General features: G+C 40.3%; 1 protein-coding gene and 1 long non-coding RNA gene across 7 annotated transcripts; one reads left to right on the plus strand and one right to left on the minus strand.

Moving 5' to 3' along the window:
- Positions 1 to 352: 352 nt before the first annotated feature.
- Positions 353 to 18,115, minus strand: eya3 (EYA transcriptional coactivator and phosphatase 3). Of its 6 annotated transcripts, none has more exons than XM_042506047.1 (19): positions 18,015 to 18,115; positions 14,754 to 14,858; positions 13,764 to 13,813; positions 13,437 to 13,531; positions 13,284 to 13,367; positions 13,137 to 13,191; positions 11,059 to 11,168; positions 10,689 to 10,826; positions 10,419 to 10,504; positions 9,528 to 9,705; positions 8,735 to 8,904; positions 8,469 to 8,552; positions 8,278 to 8,367; positions 7,816 to 7,874; positions 7,502 to 7,662; positions 5,903 to 6,017; positions 5,152 to 5,273; positions 4,942 to 5,042; positions 353 to 3,787 (listed from the first exon to the last, which is right to left on the minus strand). In XM_042506047.1, exons 2-19 carry the CDS (start codon positions 14,808 to 14,810, stop codon positions 3,707 to 3,709), a joined length of 1,836 nt encoding a protein of 611 aa, XP_042361981.1. In that variant the 5' UTR covers positions 14,811 to 14,858; positions 18,015 to 18,115; the 3' UTR covers positions 353 to 3,706. The 6 variants fall into 6 exon arrangements, with proteins under 6 accessions (XP_042361981.1, XP_042361984.1, XP_042361985.1 ...); XM_042506050.1 differs by having other exon boundaries at positions 14,754 to 14,861; XM_042506051.1 differs by lacking the exon at positions 14,754 to 14,858.
- Positions 10,471 to 17,007, plus strand: LOC121957472. Its single transcript, XR_006106782.1, has 3 exons — positions 10,471 to 10,541; positions 13,287 to 13,399; positions 16,340 to 17,007. It is a non-coding gene; the product is annotated as an uncharacterized LOC121957472 (long non-coding RNA).
- Positions 18,116 to 18,669: the final 554 nt, after the last annotated feature.

Here is an 18,669-nt window from a genome sequence, read left to right on the forward strand (position 1 = left end):
TCTGTGTCGGACTCCAGCCTGCTTCTCCAAACTGGGGTTCTGACTTACATCTACTGTATGTAATACACTGTCTATGGATGGGTAACCCCTAAAACCACACTTAAAAAACCCTGAACTATACCTTTAAGCTCTTTACTAGGATCATTATCTTTGAACACTGAGCAACCCACATCAACTCTTCTCCCAAAATGGATATATAGTTTCCTAGGAGGCCTTTAAAATACAGTGCAGACAGGACAAATTAAAGTCTAATAACAAAAAACAACACTTAAAAAAAGTAGCATTAAAAAAAGTAAGGTAACACTTTGGATAATAACAATGCAGTGATAAATGTATCAAACAAAAAAATCTTACATATTTCCCTTTGAGATTATGCATACAGGTGATGGTTAAAGGCACAATATAAATATGCACAGTCACACAAGACTAACAAAAATTACACACAAATACACATTCTTAACGGTCAAGCTGCATGTGTGTAAATACGAAATCTTCTTCAGGCTCAGTATTGTTCAGTCGTAATCTCGTACGGACCGGGAGACAGTCAATCGATCGACCCCTCCGGCTTCTCTCACCGTCTACAAAATGAAAAATCCCTCAAAATACAGTCAATGAGCAAAGTAGAAATGTATTGCACAGTCATCGTCCTTTGTGATTTTTCCCCTCCGATACGCCTTTAAGAGGTTTTAGGCTGAAAATTCAAAGATCTGGTTGCAGTTACATACAACTGATAATATTGAAGTTGTAACTGGAGCTGAAACACTTCATCAGTGAGTCTGCAACTATTTTGACAACTGATTAACCTATTAGAGTAATTTTTTAAGCAAACAACACCAGAAATTCATTTATTTTTTTGCAGTTTTTCTCCTTCCTCTACGATAGTAAACTGAATATATTTGGCTTCTGGACAAACATTACACATTTAAAGATGTCACACTGTGCTCTGGGAAACTGTTACAGCCATTTAAAACGACTTTTTTTGAACATTTTATAGAGAAAATTAGGGCTGCAACTCGCTCTCATTTTCTCAATTAATCGCTTGGTTGAAGTAGATAAAGCTCCTCACAGTTTCCCAAACCCCAAAGTGAGCTCTTCAGATGAGTTGTTTTCACCTACAAACACTCTGAAACCCCAAAGATATTCAGTCTCTCATCACAGAAGTCAAACAAAACAAACTCTCGTATTTGAGAAGCAGTTACCTGCAAATTCTAGTTATTTTTTTGCTTGAAAGCTGATCCAAAATGACGACAATTTGAATAGTTGACTTTTATACATTTTTTTACGATCAACTTCTCAGTCAATCTAATTGTTGCAACTTTGAATAAAACAATCGAACAATTAAGACAATAATTGTTGGTTGCAGCTCTAGGTTTAAAAACTAATACGGTGAATTTTGAAAACTGACTAAAAAGCAGTTGAGAAAATCTGTTGTCTTCGGGAAATATGCAATTTCCTTTTTGGTAAATGACCATTACGACACTGAGTCACAGAAACAGAGAAACTCTGGTTTTGTAGCTACAACATGACAATGTGTCAGAATCCTAAAATGTAATCCTGCCGGCTAACACGTTATTTTTTGCCCTGGTTTTGTCAAATTGTGTAAATGCTGTAAGAACACGGCCGTCCTCCTGTGATGAGATGCTACAAACGTCTGCGCTGAGAGAAAAGGAAACTTTAAAGTGAGTCAGAGGCTGAGAGCACGGGGACGGATCATGAGACAATAATCGGGTTTAATAATCAGGCGAACTTTGTTTTTGTTATTAATGGGGCTGGGTTTTGTAGACAAAATTGTGATAGCGGTACCGTTAAAGTAGCCTGAGCTTTTATTTAGCTTCAACAATCAATGAGAGAGAGAAAAGATGCGTTTACGCTGCCTGTTTAAGGCGGGAATATTATGCTGTTTTGCCAACTTCTGTGTTTATCGTCCGATCCTGGAAAGGAGGGACTGAGTGGTCTCGGCTCTGAGCCTGGACGGGAGGTCGTAACGGCGCTCAGACTAATGTAGAGCGTAAAGCAACAAAGACGTGACCGTGATGGAGAGCAGGGTTGGAAATGAACTTTTCTGTCCACCTGCCACTGCAGCTGGTAGATTGTGTTTTTTGGCTGAGTTCAACAAATCCGGCAGCCACTTGCATGTTTTACCAGCGTTTGGCTGGCGCTAATTTCAACCTTGATGGGGAGGTCTGACGTTTCGATTACGAATTATGTTGGTGACCACACTGCGGGAGATTTAAAAGCAGCTGTTAGCAATTATCGGCTAATTCAAAGAAGAGCAGTGGCTGATTTGGAGATTTGGAGATTTGGGAGCTCCTTACTTTCCTTACATATAACAGAAACGTTTATAAAGCGCTGCTGTCATGTACATTATGTCTCTCTTGAGGCCAGCGCTGTCGTGTTACATGTCACGCCTCTGAACTGCAGGATGCCTACATGCCGTGTGCGATCACGCTGGAGCAGCAGCGTGCTGCTGTTATTTGGTTCTGTGTAAAAATGCAAAGGAGGTTTAAATTTGGGACTTGGTCGCGGGCCTATAGTGCGAGCATCAGGTTACTCTGGTCAATACCTTCAAGCTATCAGGCATCGATACCCAGCCCTAATTCTTACAGATATTTGTTTTTACCCCAAAATAAGAAAATAATAGATCCTCTCTTTCCAACCGCTGGAATATAACACGCCAGCTGATGTAATCACGGTTTGTACTTCAGGTTAAGGAAAACCTGAAATTTTTTGGTTTCATCTCAGAACCAACTTTTCGGGTTCTGAACCAGTTTGTTTTTGGTCTAAATGCTCTAAACGGTTATAAATTAGAGTGGGAAACAGAATGAAACAGGTTCCATGTTGATGGAAAACTGGTATGAGTTTAACAGACGGGCCGGTTTCTGTTTCTGTTTGTCAGAAGTTTTTCGGAGCCTCTGGTTCTCAACACGCATGCTCACTGACCACAGATCACGCGCTGAATGTGAAATAACGACCACACGTCGCGTTGCAGCACCGTGGAGAGGTCACGACAGCTGACCGATGATGTGTTTGTCAGGTCAGGAGGGGAGGTCACGACCCAGTTACATATTTTTAACCTTATTTACTTCCTCTTGTTAAACACTTGAATGGATATGACTCTCTAACGTCTCTAAAATGATGCTTTCAAGTCTTTGAGTGAGTGCAAAACAACCCAAGAGTCTTTTTTAAAACAAACTTGCTTTGACATTAACATGAAGCCTGAACAAAGAAATCAACAACAAACAAGAATGCCAACAAACAACAACGGCCCTTTGGTTGTTTAAATCCAGAGAGAAAGAACTAAAAAAAGAGGGATTGTTTCACTGCAGCAGATTTTGATACTTTAAAAGAAAATGAGAGCGAGGAGGAGAAAAAAAAATGGATGTCTTCCCTTCGGTGTCCAAATCAGTGCCAGTTTCAGCCGCGGTGAGGTTAGCTGCCGTAGAGGAGGGAGTGCTGGGCGTGAGGAACTTTTAACTCAGCCGAACGATGCATCCAGTCCGTTTCTCACAGTCAGCTCCGACCCAAAGTCCACCTCAGTACGCCACCGCCACACATCACACAGTGAGTCTTTGCTCGGTCGTCAGTTGAGGGCAGGTTTTCTAATATGCGAGTGTGTATCGTTCGGGGGCTTGTGGAGGGTTTTCTCGCACAAACCGACAGGACGACTTTTTCCCTTTTTAGTGTGCGACATTCAATGCCGCCTCCTTTACAAGAAGTCCAGTTCCAGCGCTTGGTGCAGGGACACGAGGTCGCCGTGAGTGGAGATCCGCCAGAAAGGCATGTTGTGCTGCAGACGGAGACACAAGCACAGAACCAGAACAGTGTGTGAGAAACAAACAGAACCCGAATGACCGCTTCACGGTGGTACGCCTGCACGAGCCCGTCGCGTCTTTTTCAGGGCCGAGACCCATTATTAGTAATTAATGAGACTGATACCCAATATTTGGAATCTCTATACATTTGCAATAAAAACAAAAATCTTTGCATCAGTACTTAGAATTTGGAATATAACAAACTCCAACACAAAACTTTGTCAAACCGCCTATCAAAACTGTAACTTTTGACATCATATACAGCAAGTTCCCAGCAACTTTTTGCCATAAAGTCGAGCGGAAATTTAAATAAAACATGAAAAATAAAAATAGCTCCCTAAGGTTTTACAAGTAAAATCTCTTCCATGCTGACACTTTCTTTGCACTTTCTAATTAATTTTATCAGCGATCATTCAAATAAAATGCAGATCCAGATAATCGGCAAAATGCCAAATATTGGCCCCAAGGTTGATAATCTGTCAAACCTAATCTGTGACCACCAAAATCAAATCAGCTCATCGTTGAGTCCAAGTGGCCGTTTGTGCCAAAATTGAAGAAATTCCCTCAAGGCTTTCTTGAGGTGTCACATTCATGAGAATGAACAACCGAAAAACATAATGCCTGTGGCCTTTACCGCGGGCTGCTAAAACTTATCAGTGCGACACTAAGTTGATGATCAGGTTGTTTTTCCATTTCGTTAGACTGAATAATTCTCAGATAAAATCAATTCACAAGCGTGGAAACAGGCTGCTGGTCTCACAGCCAGAGAGAAGCAGCACGCTGGATCTCTGCAGCGTGAACGAGCTGGTAACCTTTAACCTCAGTAACTGATAACAGTCAGGCTGCAGCTGTAGACCGTCTGTTTTTACTGTTTTTCCCGCTTAAGCTTACTTTACTTTAGTGTTTACTGAGTGATTCATTTAACTTTTCAGCCGCGTATGTGAACATCACGACTTGTAAGCTCCTTCGTCTGATGCCGGCTCGTTTAAAACAAACAAAGCGAGAGTGGAGGTGACTGCACTTGTATTTAACAACATTTCTGATGTCGCGCATCACTTTGTTTGAGTAACAGAAAAACACTAAAAAGAAGGCGGGGCTAAAGGGGACCTGAAAATTTACAAAAAATCACCTGTTTGGCTGCAAATTCCTCATCTCGACCATCACCTATCACCACGTAAGTCACTTTCTTCCCGAAGCGAGAGACGATCCGCTCAAAGCAGCTCTCCTTTCCTACATGAGAGGAAAGCACAGGGGACATGAAACATTAGAAAGCAGATTTTCGACATGATTTCCTCCTCTGTCGCCGTAGAGAAGAGTTAGTTGCACTTTTCATCCGTACCTATTTTAGTGGCACTGTAGATGTTCTCGATGGGAAAGACGTCTCCCAGGCCGTAGAGCAGCACCTTCGCCAGAGCTGGCACCAGCTGAGTGGTGGTGACCAACACGTTCATGCACTTCCCCCTGTTGGTGGAAAATAATGTTTGAGCCATTAGTCTTGCACTGATTTTGGGCAGTTTTGGCACATTAAAATATGCTTTTTTGGTCAATATTAAATACAATTAAGTAAGTAGCAAGGTTAAAATCGATGCTAAAAAATTTAATTAAAAAATATTTAAAATACATTGTTGGTTATAAGAACTGTTAGCGACTATTTCAAAACAAACAAAGCGAGAGTGGAGGTGACTGCACTTGTTCTAAACACACACACACACACACACACACACACACAGGGTATGCTTAGTAAGAGCACATTTGTTTAGACATTTGAGCGGTTAATCTTGCACTGATTCTGGGCCAGTTTTAGCGTATTAAAACATGATTTTTTTTTAGGTTTTTCAAATTAATTAAACAGCAAAATCATAACTAAGCTTCTATTTAAACCCTTTTTAACAGCATCTAGTGCTGCATAATCTGAATAAACGCTGACTTTAAAAACTCAACACACTCATCGGGGTTAATAAGAAAAAACTGTTATAAAAATGGTAACGTTAAATAAAGCTGCATCTAATTCTTCACAACTACAGCACTTTACTCATCTTGCGGTAGAGTATGACCTCAAACGATTTAAAAAAAGAAAGAAAAAAACGAACCTGGACTGAATGAGCAGCAGAGACTTGAGCGCCGTGGTGAGCCACGTGTCCGTCACGTTCTCGATCTCAGACTGAAGCCGCAGAAGCAGCTCCCTCTTCATCGGACTCAGCAGGCCTGAAAGACACAACATGCAGATACAACCTCAATACTACTGACAGATGACGGTACCACCATCAACACATCGATAAGAGCAAGCCAGTCTAATAACATTTACTGTTTCTAAAGTTTCTGATCGTTGACGATGGCGCCTAAAAAGATCTGAAGGGATTTAAAGGGAAAAAGGTCGCAGACACGTGAACAGTTCTTCAACTCGCTGTTAACTTTGGCCGCTGAGTCCAAACATGACCTTGACTGTTGGACACGGCGAGAATAGATCGGCGAAAATTCAGATCTGTGTGTTCGCTTTGTTTTGGACTGTGGAGCAAACGTCACTGTTGTCAAACACGTTGTAGTTCACGTGGCTGTGAGCGCCCCGAGGTTTTTTCTCAGGCAAACAAACACACCAAAAACAGGCCCTTTAAAGCCGGATACACACGAGTCAAGGTGCAACAAGAAGAGCTTCTACTTTAAAGGTTTCTGCTGTTGCATTTTCAAGAATTTAACTTTAAGAGCAGCCTCGATTAGAGCTGTGCGATATGGGCTGAAAATTATTATTATTATTATTATTATTATTATTATTGCAGTATTTTTAGGCTTGAACTCGATACACAATATACATCTATTCCCTGTATATTCCCTCTTCGATGTGACAGTATTGTAGGAATAATTATTGGTATTTTTAAAAAATATTAATACAATTCAAGGGCTCGACCAGTGTTTTTTTAGTGCTGATACCAAAACTTAGTTGTTACCAAAACTTGGATTATCAGTACTTAATGAGGCCGATAACCGATATTTCGAACTGATATGCGTTTTCAATAAAAAAATCAATACTTCTGTCAAAATTTAGAATATAACAAAGTTCAACACAAAACTTTGTTTAAATGCTTTTAACAAACGTTTAATCAAAACTTAAATGTTCCATCATATACAACTATTTGTATTTCCCAGAAACTTTTTTTTTTAATAGTTCAGTGAAAATTTAATTAAAAACTGAATAAATAAAAATAGCTCAGTAGTTTTACAAAGTAACACTTCCTCCCATGCTGACACTTTCTTTGCATGTGTTGCAGACCTTCTTCCCTGGTGTTGGTTGGGTGTAATACTCACACTTTTTCATTCATTCATTTTATCAGCGATCATACAATAAAACGCCGATACAGATAATCTGCAAAATGCACAATATCAGGTCCTATAATCAGCCAGGGTGATAATCTGTTAACCCCTACACGATTCCAGTTCTGATCAATAATCATGAGTAATGCAGATATAATGACGAAGTGGGTAAAGTATTAAAATGAGTCTGATAAGTTTAGAAAAGTACATCAGATGCAACCAGCGAAAAAACACAATTTATTCTATATCACAATATAACAATATCCAATACGTACGATGATATATAATCTCATATCTCCATACGACACACTGACTTTATAACGCCCAGCTCATTTGTGTGCCGCTCATTTAAAAAAGCAGATTTATTATTAATGCAGACTCACCTCCGACATTCCCTTTATAGTTATTGTAGATCTCTTTTAGCCGGCGGTAGCGAAAGGCCAGTTTCCGCATCCACTCCACCCCTCCCTGGACCCCCGCGGTGGTTCCTGAGGTCGCTCCAGCGCCGGAGCCATTAAAGCCGTCCGCCACGAAGTTGTAGTTACTACAGTAGGAAGAAACTTGTGATTTGTTTGGACGACAGCATGAAAATCTGCTTCACAGTCATGATGTTGAAATGTGAAATAAGGCTAAATATGTGTATGACGAGGTTATTGTTCTGTACGTCGTGTTAGTTACAGGACGGCGCGTGACAAACCTCAGGTCCTGTCCGTTGTCATCAGACGCAACATCCTCAACATGCACTTGATCACATTCCTTGAAGTAAACAAAAATTAGCCTTTTGAAAAAGCATCTTTTCTTTTTCAAGCCTTGCATTTAAGTAGCGAAGGGTTAAGAGGTGCAAGTGTAAAGTAAATTATCAGCTTCAGTTTTAAAGATTTGTAAAATCAGAAATGTGGACAATCACACAGAAGAGCTTGACTCATTTTGAACAAAAGAAATTAAAAGATGGATCAATAAAATAAGTTAAAATATCTGTGGCACTTAAAAACTAAAAAAAACTCAGGACTATTACGGCATAATATTTATTTAATTTAAGACATTTTAGCACTTTAAAAAGGCTCCATATAATCATGGTTTGTACCAGCTGATGTGACTGAGACAAAAGTGAAAGTGTTTTCGTGTGAAAGTGTCGCAGTGTGAACGTTTCTCGCTGTACCTCCAGGTCGTTGAAGAAAAGGTGAGTGTCGGCCAGCTCAAAGATCAGCTCCTCCATCTGCAGGCCCAAGTTCAGCACTGACGCTGGGTCCTGAACAAACGACGCAGACCCAAGAAATCATTAAGATTCAGACTATTTCCTTTTTTTTTGTTTGATGCTCCAATTTTTAGCGAATTTCCAAAAAAACAAACCTTGCCAAACTTCTGTGCGTAGGAGCCGGTGAGCAGTGAGTGGAATATAATAATGGTCTCATCCAGATCCCAAAGAAAAATACGCTAAAAAAAGGGTAAGAATAATATTACACTTTGTATCGTGAAGAATATTTGCAACTAAACCCAATAAGCCTTTTTCATGTATTTACACCTTATATTAATATAATTCAGGTTCGAGAAACGCGTCATTTGGTTGGCTTGGCTTCGTCTGTGTGTGAGGATGAGTAAACCGCTGACTCTGTTACCTCCAGGTCGCTGTCAGCCGGCGGGGAGCTGTCAGACCTCTTGCCTTTTCCTTTCGCTTTGCCGACAGAGTTCCTGCGTGCGACCTCGTCCTGATCTCTGGCTCCGGCGGGGAGAGACACACTGGTAGGAAGGGCTGCACCTGCCGGGAGGCTCTCAGGTGGGGACGCGTCTTATTACAAGAAAGTCGGATGTTAGTGCTTGAATACTCTTCTTCTGTTTTGACTCAAACGTGTTTGATTTGATTTATTTCAAACAGGTAAAAAAATAAAAAAATAGGGCTGGAAATAGAGAAAATATTATACAAAAGCAGAAAGAAAAAAACAATACAAGGTAGATTTGTCACTTTTTAAAAACGTAGTTAAAAAATATATTTACAGTTTAAAATTCAATAGTATTTACTAATGACCTGGTTTACCTTTTACCATTAGTCATTAAAATGTAATTAACCAGCTTCCTTATTTAGTTAAACCGATAGTGTTATTAATTAAATACATACATACACTTACGCAAAATCAAATATCTATGATTTTTCATTATTATTTACAGAAGAAGATAATCTAGGAAAAAAATAAATATTGAGTAACCAAATAAATGAACAGTAACCCCTGTAAACAGCTGGTGATTTTCAAACCTCTTCATCTCCTCGTGAAAATCAGATTTTCATACATTATTTTAAACCGGTTTGTGTCTGAACATTGCTTTAGCTCCACATTAAGACATTATTTATCCAGCATGTTAGTGCAGTGAATTCTGCAGAAGATGCAATAACACGAATCCGATCACTGACGTTACCTCTGGGAGGGAGTCCAGCCGAGGCGGCCTGCTCCGACTTCACAGCCGAGTATCCGGCCGCTCCCACAGCGGCTCCGTGGTTGTCGCTGCTGGGCAGCCCTGCGGGCACGTAGCTGGGAGGCAGCGTGTAGTACTGAGAGAACTGACTCTGTCCCAGAGAGTTATAGCTGCTAAACTCCTGAAGGGAAAAAAATGTGATCAACAGCAGCAGGGTGGAGGAAATCGAGCCATCGGCGACATTTACATTACTTAAATATTTTCTTACATTAAGACAGAAGGAGGGAAAAAGCAGCAAAATATAAAAATCACTGTATTGGAAACTTACTATGCAGTTATGCTCAGCTAATGACATGACAACTCAGCAGTCAAAAGCCGTGACTGCCACAGATGATTTATTTATGATAATATAATATGTTCAATGTCTTACACTCTAAAAAGGGATTTTTTTCCAACATTTAACATAGATAATCTAATATTTTCACTGGACAAACAAAAAATCATGTTTCAAGTCACAGCAAACATTGTCCTTCAATTTGGGTTTTTAGAAAATTGGTCTTAAAATTAATTCCGAGTTGCATTAAAAAGTCCAAAATCTACTTTACCTTGATCTGCAGTTTGTCTGCATATTTTAAATTCATAACTTGAACCTGGTTTTGATTTTATTTCGGTATTATGATGATTTTAAAGATGGTATACACTTTCAAATATCATGCGGGCAGATAATTTAATATATATTATTAATATATAATATATATTTATATATTATATTATATATTATTTAATATAATTTCAAGGGACCAACAGCAACAAAAACAACACTTTTTGGAAAAATGAAATGTCGTCTAAAGTTGTGTTCTTCATTTCTCAGAGGGACACTGACGCAGTCCTCACCTGGTGGGCCGCTGTGGTGGAGGTCGTGGTGGCCGCCGTAGCTGACGGGATGCTCGAGTACACGCTGGATGTTGTGAAGCTGGAGCCTGAAGAAAGAAAGAGCTCAACTAAAACAGCGCCGAGGTAAATCCAGAGTATTTCTGCCCAGAATTTGAGGACAAGAGAGGAAAACAAAGCTGTGCCACTGAAAGGTCTTTATGTTTCAGTGCGTCTCGTCTTTGCGGAGTGTGACAGCGTTATGTGGTGAGACAGAGTGAGGTTGCAGCTTGCCTTGGCTCGGGTATGAGTAGTGCAGCTGGCCTGGCTGGGTTGAGGTATATGCGGCGTTGAAGCTGAGAAACCCAGGCTGGCCACCAGAGGGCGCCTCAGGCAGCCCTGTCTCTGTTTTAATGCCTGGCCACATAGCACCTGAAGACGAAAGACAGCAACGGAAGCAGAGAATGAAAGAGGCGGCGAGAGGAAGAGGCAAAGTTAAGAAAACCAGGTCCTTCAGTCAGGATGTGGACGTTTAAGCAGAGATTGATTCCACAGCGCCAAAGCACAGTAAGGCCTCTGAAGCAGAGTGACAAAGGTGTGATGCTAGGTGTTTAGTGAGCAGACAGAGTTAAAATAAGCTGTTAGAGAAGGAGCGGGGACTAACCGAAGGGCGGGAGGCCGTAGGTCTGGCCTGTCTGGGGGAAGGCTGAGTACACCGTGGACTGGGCCAGAGGAGGGAAGGCCACCTGGCTGGTGTACGACGTTACAGCCGGGCTGAAAAACAGACAATCAGTATTTGTATTAAATGGTTGCATACCTGCAAGTGCACCAAGTAAAACTAGAGATCTACAATTTCTACTAAACGCTTGTTTTTGGTGTATTGGTGCACAAAGTTTTGTTGACACTTAAGCATTTCTTAAACATTTAAATTGTATTTTAAGTTTTGCATTTTTCCACCTGGACTGTATTTCCCCATGTTTTTGTGTCTGAAATGACTAATGGGAACGCACGAAACTGGCCCAGTATTGAGTGTCAAGGTTGCTGTCGGCAGCAATGTAACAGGCTGCAATGTAATCTCTGGGGCAACTGTGCATCATCAATCCATCAATCAATTTTGACAAACAGAAGCACTGTAAAGGGATAAATTGACGGTGCATCGTTGCCCCGAATGGTCATGTTGCAGCCTGTTTCTGGCCCAGTGCTCTCGCTCATTATGGGACCAATTTCAGGAATTGTTGTTTTCAGTAGTAACTTACAATCATACATACAAACGGTGAAACCAATGTTTCCCTTTAAAAACAGATTTCTTTAGCATAACATTTTCAATTTAGCAACATACTTAAAGGCTGCAAGTAGCCCACTTTAAATGCATTTGATGTAGAGGTTAAAATTCAAGGCTGTTTGAGGCATTATATTGAAATACCAGCCTCAAACACTCTGAAGAGGTCCTTTTAGAAATGTTCACAATTAGTCGATGTTTGTTAATTAAATGTTGCTATCCTTGCTTGTTGGGAGAGATGTGGTAGTTGGCTAAACCTTAGAGGGAGGTGATGGCTCTGGTCATCGTCCCTCTCTCCCTCTTCCTCCATTTCTCACACTCACTCTCACTCTCTCTCTCTCTCACACACACACACACACACACACACACTTGCGTGACTTGCAGAAGTCTGCAGCTGTCTGTGAAAGTTAAACACGCAAAGCATGTATAGTATAGTATCTGAGCCTCGACACACACTTGTGCCAGCTGGATGTCGTCCCACTGGGTCGAACAAGAGAGGTGCTTGTCAGTAGTTGAGCCCACGGGAGATCCTGAGCATACCCTGTGTGTGTGTGTGTGTGTGTGTGTGTGTGTGTGTGTGTGTGTGTGTGTGTGTGTGTGTGTGTGTGAGTGTGAGAATGTGTGTGTGTGTGTGTGTGTGTGTGTGAGTGTGTGTACAGTTACTGCACGAGAGAGTGTTTGTTTTTGAACGGAGATGAGTCAGGACATTTAATACCCAACTTTTGTCGTGAATTATTGTCGTCTTGCAGGACACTGTGCGATGTTTATGATGAAAAGTGGCACACATTTCAGCGAGATTTAAAACACAATGTAATTACTGAAAAATGTCATTAACGATTTTAAATGGTTCTTATAACCTAAGTGATATTTTATGTATTTTTTATTAAATTATTATTTTTATTGTATATATTTTTTCCTACTATGTTTTTCTTACTTTTAGACTAGTCGACTACTCGTTTAGTTTAAAATTCTGTATAAACTTCCATTTTAAACAGCAGGGAAATAATTTCTTAAAAACATTCGGTCTGTTAAAGGAACATTTTGTGACACCAAAGTTGAAACTTGTACGATTGTAAGTTGTTGTTGGGGTCAATGTGGAAAAAAAGGCTTATAGCCCGAAGAATGAGTCGTACTCGTCTCTGCATGCACCTGCTGCTGTCTGCTGCTCTCAGTCTGCACTCTTTCAATGATGTGTTTTACTCCCAGCTTGGCTGCCTTTAGGGAACAGGGTAAAGTCTAAAGTGTTTTTTCGGTGCAGATGTCAACTCTAACAACCAAAACATGCACGGCAGAGCAGGATAGATTCGTACGTTACAGCTTCACCGGTGCAACCACAACTAATGCTTTGTGTCACTTGGCTGGTTTTTACTTGTGAGTCAAATGTTTGCACGCTGAAGCGCTGCACCGTCTGTCATATTTCACGTTCTAAACCATAACATGAGAGGGTGATAACTACTACTCACCTGCTTTCTTGATAAACCTGTTGGGTGAATTCAGATGTCGCTGTTGAGTCTGCGGCTGTCAAAAAGACAACACAGCTTCAGTTTGACGTACAGCTTTCTTTGTTCATTGTGCATCGTTAAAAACTGACACGATGTTTCTGTTCATACCAGAATGTGCGTACGAGTTCAGCGAGTCCCCGCATGCTTGAGGAGGTGCTGCTCCTGCGTCTGCGTCCGAGCGCTCCTGATCACCTGCAGTCACACGGAGAGTCAACATCTTCCAGGTACACTGTCGTGAGTCATGTCACATTTTCTACTCACCTGGATCGAGCTGGGCTGTGGACAGCGCAGAGTAAGAGCCTTCATGCTCTAACGGAACAATCACAGCAACCGGACTCCCATCGTCGCCCAAATTACTGAACGAGCATGAAGAATACATAAGAATTATTACATTTCTAATACCAGGCAACGCCCGAACAGAAAAAAATCAATCTGGCAAAAACAACGAGATATTAGCACAAAAAAGAAGATGTGGAGAATAAATTCTTTCTTTAATAGTCAGACAAACAAAACTCACTCAGTGGTTTTCCATCAGAATGACTAAGCAGCAATTTACAAACGATCAGGATCAAATCTAAAACTACTGACCTCTGCTCTTTCTCCAGTCTGCCGTCGATCTCAAGCTTGGCCTTCTTGGTCTGCACACACACAAAAAAGAAGTTTATGGAAAATGATTTCACCATAATTCTGTTTTATCTGTTACTTCACACGACTATGATAGGCATACTTTTTTTCAATATTGTAGCCAATAACAAAAAATTAAATCAAGCCAATCTCTAAAAACTGAAGGTCAACATAAAACTATACAGAAATATTAACATTTGTTTTGAGCTATAGTCGTTCTTCAGAAATCTTTCATGTAGTATTTAATGTGTTATTCCATGATGCATAAAGCATATTTTCTCCACAGCATTGAAAAAAATATCACATTTGCATTAACACATCAACAAAATATTACACAGTAGCACAACACAATATACTATGCTTTGAAAAAGGATGTACACATAAGTTTGCACAAATACTGTCAATATCTCCACCCATAACTTTAGTTTTATTGTTCAACCTACTGACCAATTTAAAGCTCTAATCTGCAACATATTGTTCTATCTCAACTTGTTTAGTCTATAAAATTTGACAAATGCTTTTCAAAAATTCAGAGAACCAGTAAGAATGTCTTAAAAATGATCGTTTTGGGTTAAATCACAAGGGTATCCTGTTTGCAAATTCTCATATTTTGAGAAGCAGTGACTTGCAACTATTTGATATTCTGTCAGATCAAAAAACAAACTCAGTTTCTGCAGTAAAGTGGCCCTCACAAAGTCACCCGCGCTAATGCTTCCACACAAAACTTGTTTCAACCTGCAGCAACATCCTGAATGAGATCTGAGAGGCCAAAGGTTAAAAGATGATCAACACTGACACAATAAAAGCACCAGTGTTTGATTTACGTAAAATCCATGAGATAAGCAATGAAAATCTCTGTGAAAGCTATGCACGATTTCATTTTAAACTCAATGTGTGAATTACACAAACATTTCCCCCTCCTGCTCCGTGTTGGCACCATGTGTGCGGACTCACCGGCAGCTCCGGCAGCTCCTGCGAGTCATCCATCTCTGCAGCAGAGCGACCCGACATGTCTGCGCGCTCAGCCTACTCTGTGCACCTGGAGAGCGCGTCCGGACCCTGCTTCACACAACCACAGGAGCAAAACACACACACACACAGACAAGGAATAAATCAGGGTTATTCCTTATGTAGTTCCCCGACGCGTGACTCCCCCCTCCCCTTGTCCCACAAAAGCTCATCGACGCATCCGTCCCCCGCCACTATCGCGGGGGTGATCTGCAGGTGAGGTGGCGGCACGGGGGGAACTGGGGCGCCCTGCTCTGATCTCCCGCATGAGACCTGCAGGTGAAGCACGTGTGGCACTGACGTTGCCCAGTGGCTCCAGCACGCGTGTGTTTACTGCGGGATTAAGGAAGCGTGCCTCTTTACATGTGAACTAATCTCCATTGAACGAAAAGAGATCCTCCGGGAGCATTAGCTGCTCAGGAGCAGGCTGTGGTAACAACAGACGCGGAGAGGGGATAAGATCTAACCTCGTTTTGTCCACTGCTCGATCAGCTGGCCGGAGAGATGGAGCTTTTATCTGATTGACATAATGTCGACTTCAGAGCGGGAAAATAGGTCAGACGGCAAATTCACAAAACGCATGTATGTGTCAGGCGGATGTTAAAGGTGCACGCTCTGCATCCAAGCGCGGTACCTGAATTGAAGCATATGTCGGCTTATGCAAGACATATGTAAGTGAACTCAAAAAATAATACATTTTAAGGGAACTTTTAACGACTTTTTAATGTCAGCTGATGTAGAATTAAGGCCAATTTTACAATCATGAAAATTAAAGGAAAAAAAACAACATTTACTTACTAGGGACAATTTTGCCCAAATATTTACTTCAGCACTAAACACCAATGTCTTTTGACAAGTTAAAGAGTTCGGTGGTATACTTGAAACACTGAAAAATTAAAACTTTGTAGAGTGAAACTTGACGGAAACGATGAACATATTATGTTATTAAAGAATCTGTTCGGTTTGCCTTGAAAAAAAAAGCTTGTTAATGTTTTATTTGATTGGATGTTTTAAAATGCATAAAAGTGTTGTTGGTTCCTTTATCTTGTTCTGTGTGATGTTAAATTCAGTAAAGTTTTCTAATTATTTTTAGATTTTACAATGCAATCTCAAAAAACAAGAAGAAAAATAATGTCTTTCTCTAAATAGCATTTTTTAAGACTCTGGAAGATTAATGTAAGACATTTTAATTATTTTAATAAATGAATTTAATACCTTGTAAGACTTTTTAAGGATTCACGGGAAACCTGAGGCCAATAGATGATGTACCAACAATAAATAACTCGCATACTTATATTTAAGATATTCAAACCACATCCTGCATGGCTCCAAACAGCTGAAAGATCCCCAAAAAGTCAAAAAGCTAAAGATAATCTATAATTTGTCAGCTGCACTGACCCAAAGACATCATAAACTCAAGTAGTTGCTTTTTAATTACAATGACTGCTATCAAACCGCAGACAAACTCTTCTATTTACAATTCTGCTGCTTTTCTGGCTTATTTGACAGACCTGTTTTCACTGTCTCTTCAGGTTTTGCCGGCAGTAATGGAGCTGCTCTCTGCCAGCATCACAGCAACACTGGGGTTGAATAGCGCTACGTGAGGAACAACTTGACCCTGATACAGGAGTGTCCAAGTGATGCTGTCTTTTTCCAGACGGTGGAGTTTCAGGTCTAGGGGACACCACAGAGCAGGGAAAGTGGCTTAAGGTGTTTAAAGAAACATTGACTGTTCTGTTGGACTTGACTTAAAATAGATTTTCATTTATTTGATACAAAAGAAGACAGAAACATCTTAATTTACTTGTGTAACTTCCTGATCATTTCCTTAAAAAGATCAAGAGTCCGAGAAGCAAAGAGTACCAATAGGTCACTGTATCCATTAGAGCTGCAAATATTCTCATTGTTTAATCTGTCAATTATTTTTCTCAATTAATCAATTAGTAAAATAAATGTCAAAAGGTTTTTTTTTTAAGTTCAGTGTTTCCCCAATTCCAAAATGATGTCCTCAAATGTCTTGTTTTGTCCATAACTTGAATTTATTCAGTTTTTTGTCACAGAGGAGAAAAGAACCAGAACATGGACCAAAAAAAAAGATTTGATCTTTTGTTGATCAAAGTATCAGTCGAGAAAATTATCTAAAGATTCATCAGTAACAAACATAATCATTAGTCGTTCCCCTAGTATCTATTTTCCCTATAAAAACACATATAAATTCTTTTCCAGAGACGTTTATTGACAGAGTCAAATCTGTTATATGATCATATTTATATTCTAGGAAATATTAGGAAAATGTTGGACCTATAAAATAAAGCATTACTTGAGAGTCTTCTTATGACTTTTGTACTTAAATTACATATAAATCTGGAAAGGAGGCTTGCTAGTTTGGTTCCAGTCACTTTCCACTAAGATTTTAATCATTTCTCATTGTTTGCAGATTGCATACACATCTCTGATGCAGATTAATACTTCCAACACCTCTGTGCCAGCACCTCTGTTTGATCTACACGCATGTCTCCCGTGTTGTTTGTCCTGCACACTGCAAGTTAACTCCGTCTGGGCAGAAATCCAAACACAACACAACATCAGCTTAGGGTAAACTTCCTATCCATGTCAGCTGCAAATGTTAGCCGGCCACCGTTAGCTGAATCCAGCAAATAACCCAGCCGGGGGACGGTTTGCTGTGAAGGTGAAGTCTGATATCAGACTAATTCCTGGAACGTGATCGCTCATTTAACTTTCACTTAAACACAGAGAGTTTGAAACGCAATCTGCACAGTCATCATAAAGCTGCATCTAACACTTATTGAAACTATAACATGCTGTGATTATGCGTAGCACCCCAGCATATAGACGCCACCGTGCAAGCTTTTCAGCAGGAACGTTAGCTCCCCATCGCTAGCAGACTGAATCAATGTTTATACCGATCACCAGCAATTCACAAAGAAAAACTGTGCCATCCGCTGTCGATTGTACACACACACTAGCTAATTTGTCCTGGGTCAATGTTTTCCAAATAACTAAGCTGGCTGTGACTTTCTTAGTTTGGCCCGGGCATGAAAGTTTTCCTCTCCAGAAATTAGTCCGGACCAGCAGCCATTGAAGTGGGCACTAAAATGGCATCGTGTGAAAGCATCTCGGCCAACTGCGAAGCCGATCGCGAAACAAGCACTCCGGACACACAGAAATGATCAAACCCAGTCTTACCATTGAAGGAGTGACCGAGAAACGCTTTTATTTAAGCGTCTTCGACTGAATCCACTGTGTCAAGCTTTGTCTGTTGTTAGGGAGCACTATTTAGCAGGAAGTTGTCGTTGCTGGGCCCACTGCGCATGTGCAGAGTGTTCATTCACTGGAGTCCTTTCTTTGGCGCGAGAGATGGGAGGCGACAGGTGTGGCGGTATGTCAACACAGGTGAGAGGAAAACACGGCAAACATTTGTTATTTGGACAGATGAGCCCTCTTGTTAAATGTTGTCGGGGGGCGGAACTTCTTAAAAGTGCATTTTAACTTCAAATAACTTGAATAATATCGAAAACAGTGAGTTAATTGGTTCGTTTGGCTAATTATAAGCTAGCTGAGCGAAAACATTAAAGTTCTGTATTAACATTCGGTTTTTTACATTTTCTGCAGCTTTATATTTGTACTTCACTATTTGTACTTTACTGCGATTCAGACACAAATACTGTGGCCCACGTTTTACTGCACTAACTTTAAAATAATTTGATATAATTTGAAGTTTGTTTTTTAACTGTAACACTGTAAAAAGCAAAACAGGTTTTAAACCAAAGTGCTTAGTAAAGACAGACGTATATACATACAAGCAAAGAGACATAACAGTGCATGGATGAGTCAAACATTT

The sequence above is a fragment of the Plectropomus leopardus genome, chromosome 18 (genome assembly GCF_008729295.1).
Source record: "Plectropomus leopardus isolate mb chromosome 18, YSFRI_Pleo_2.0, whole genome shotgun sequence".
Lineage (NCBI taxonomy): Eukaryota > Metazoa > Chordata > Actinopteri > Perciformes > Serranidae > Plectropomus > Plectropomus leopardus.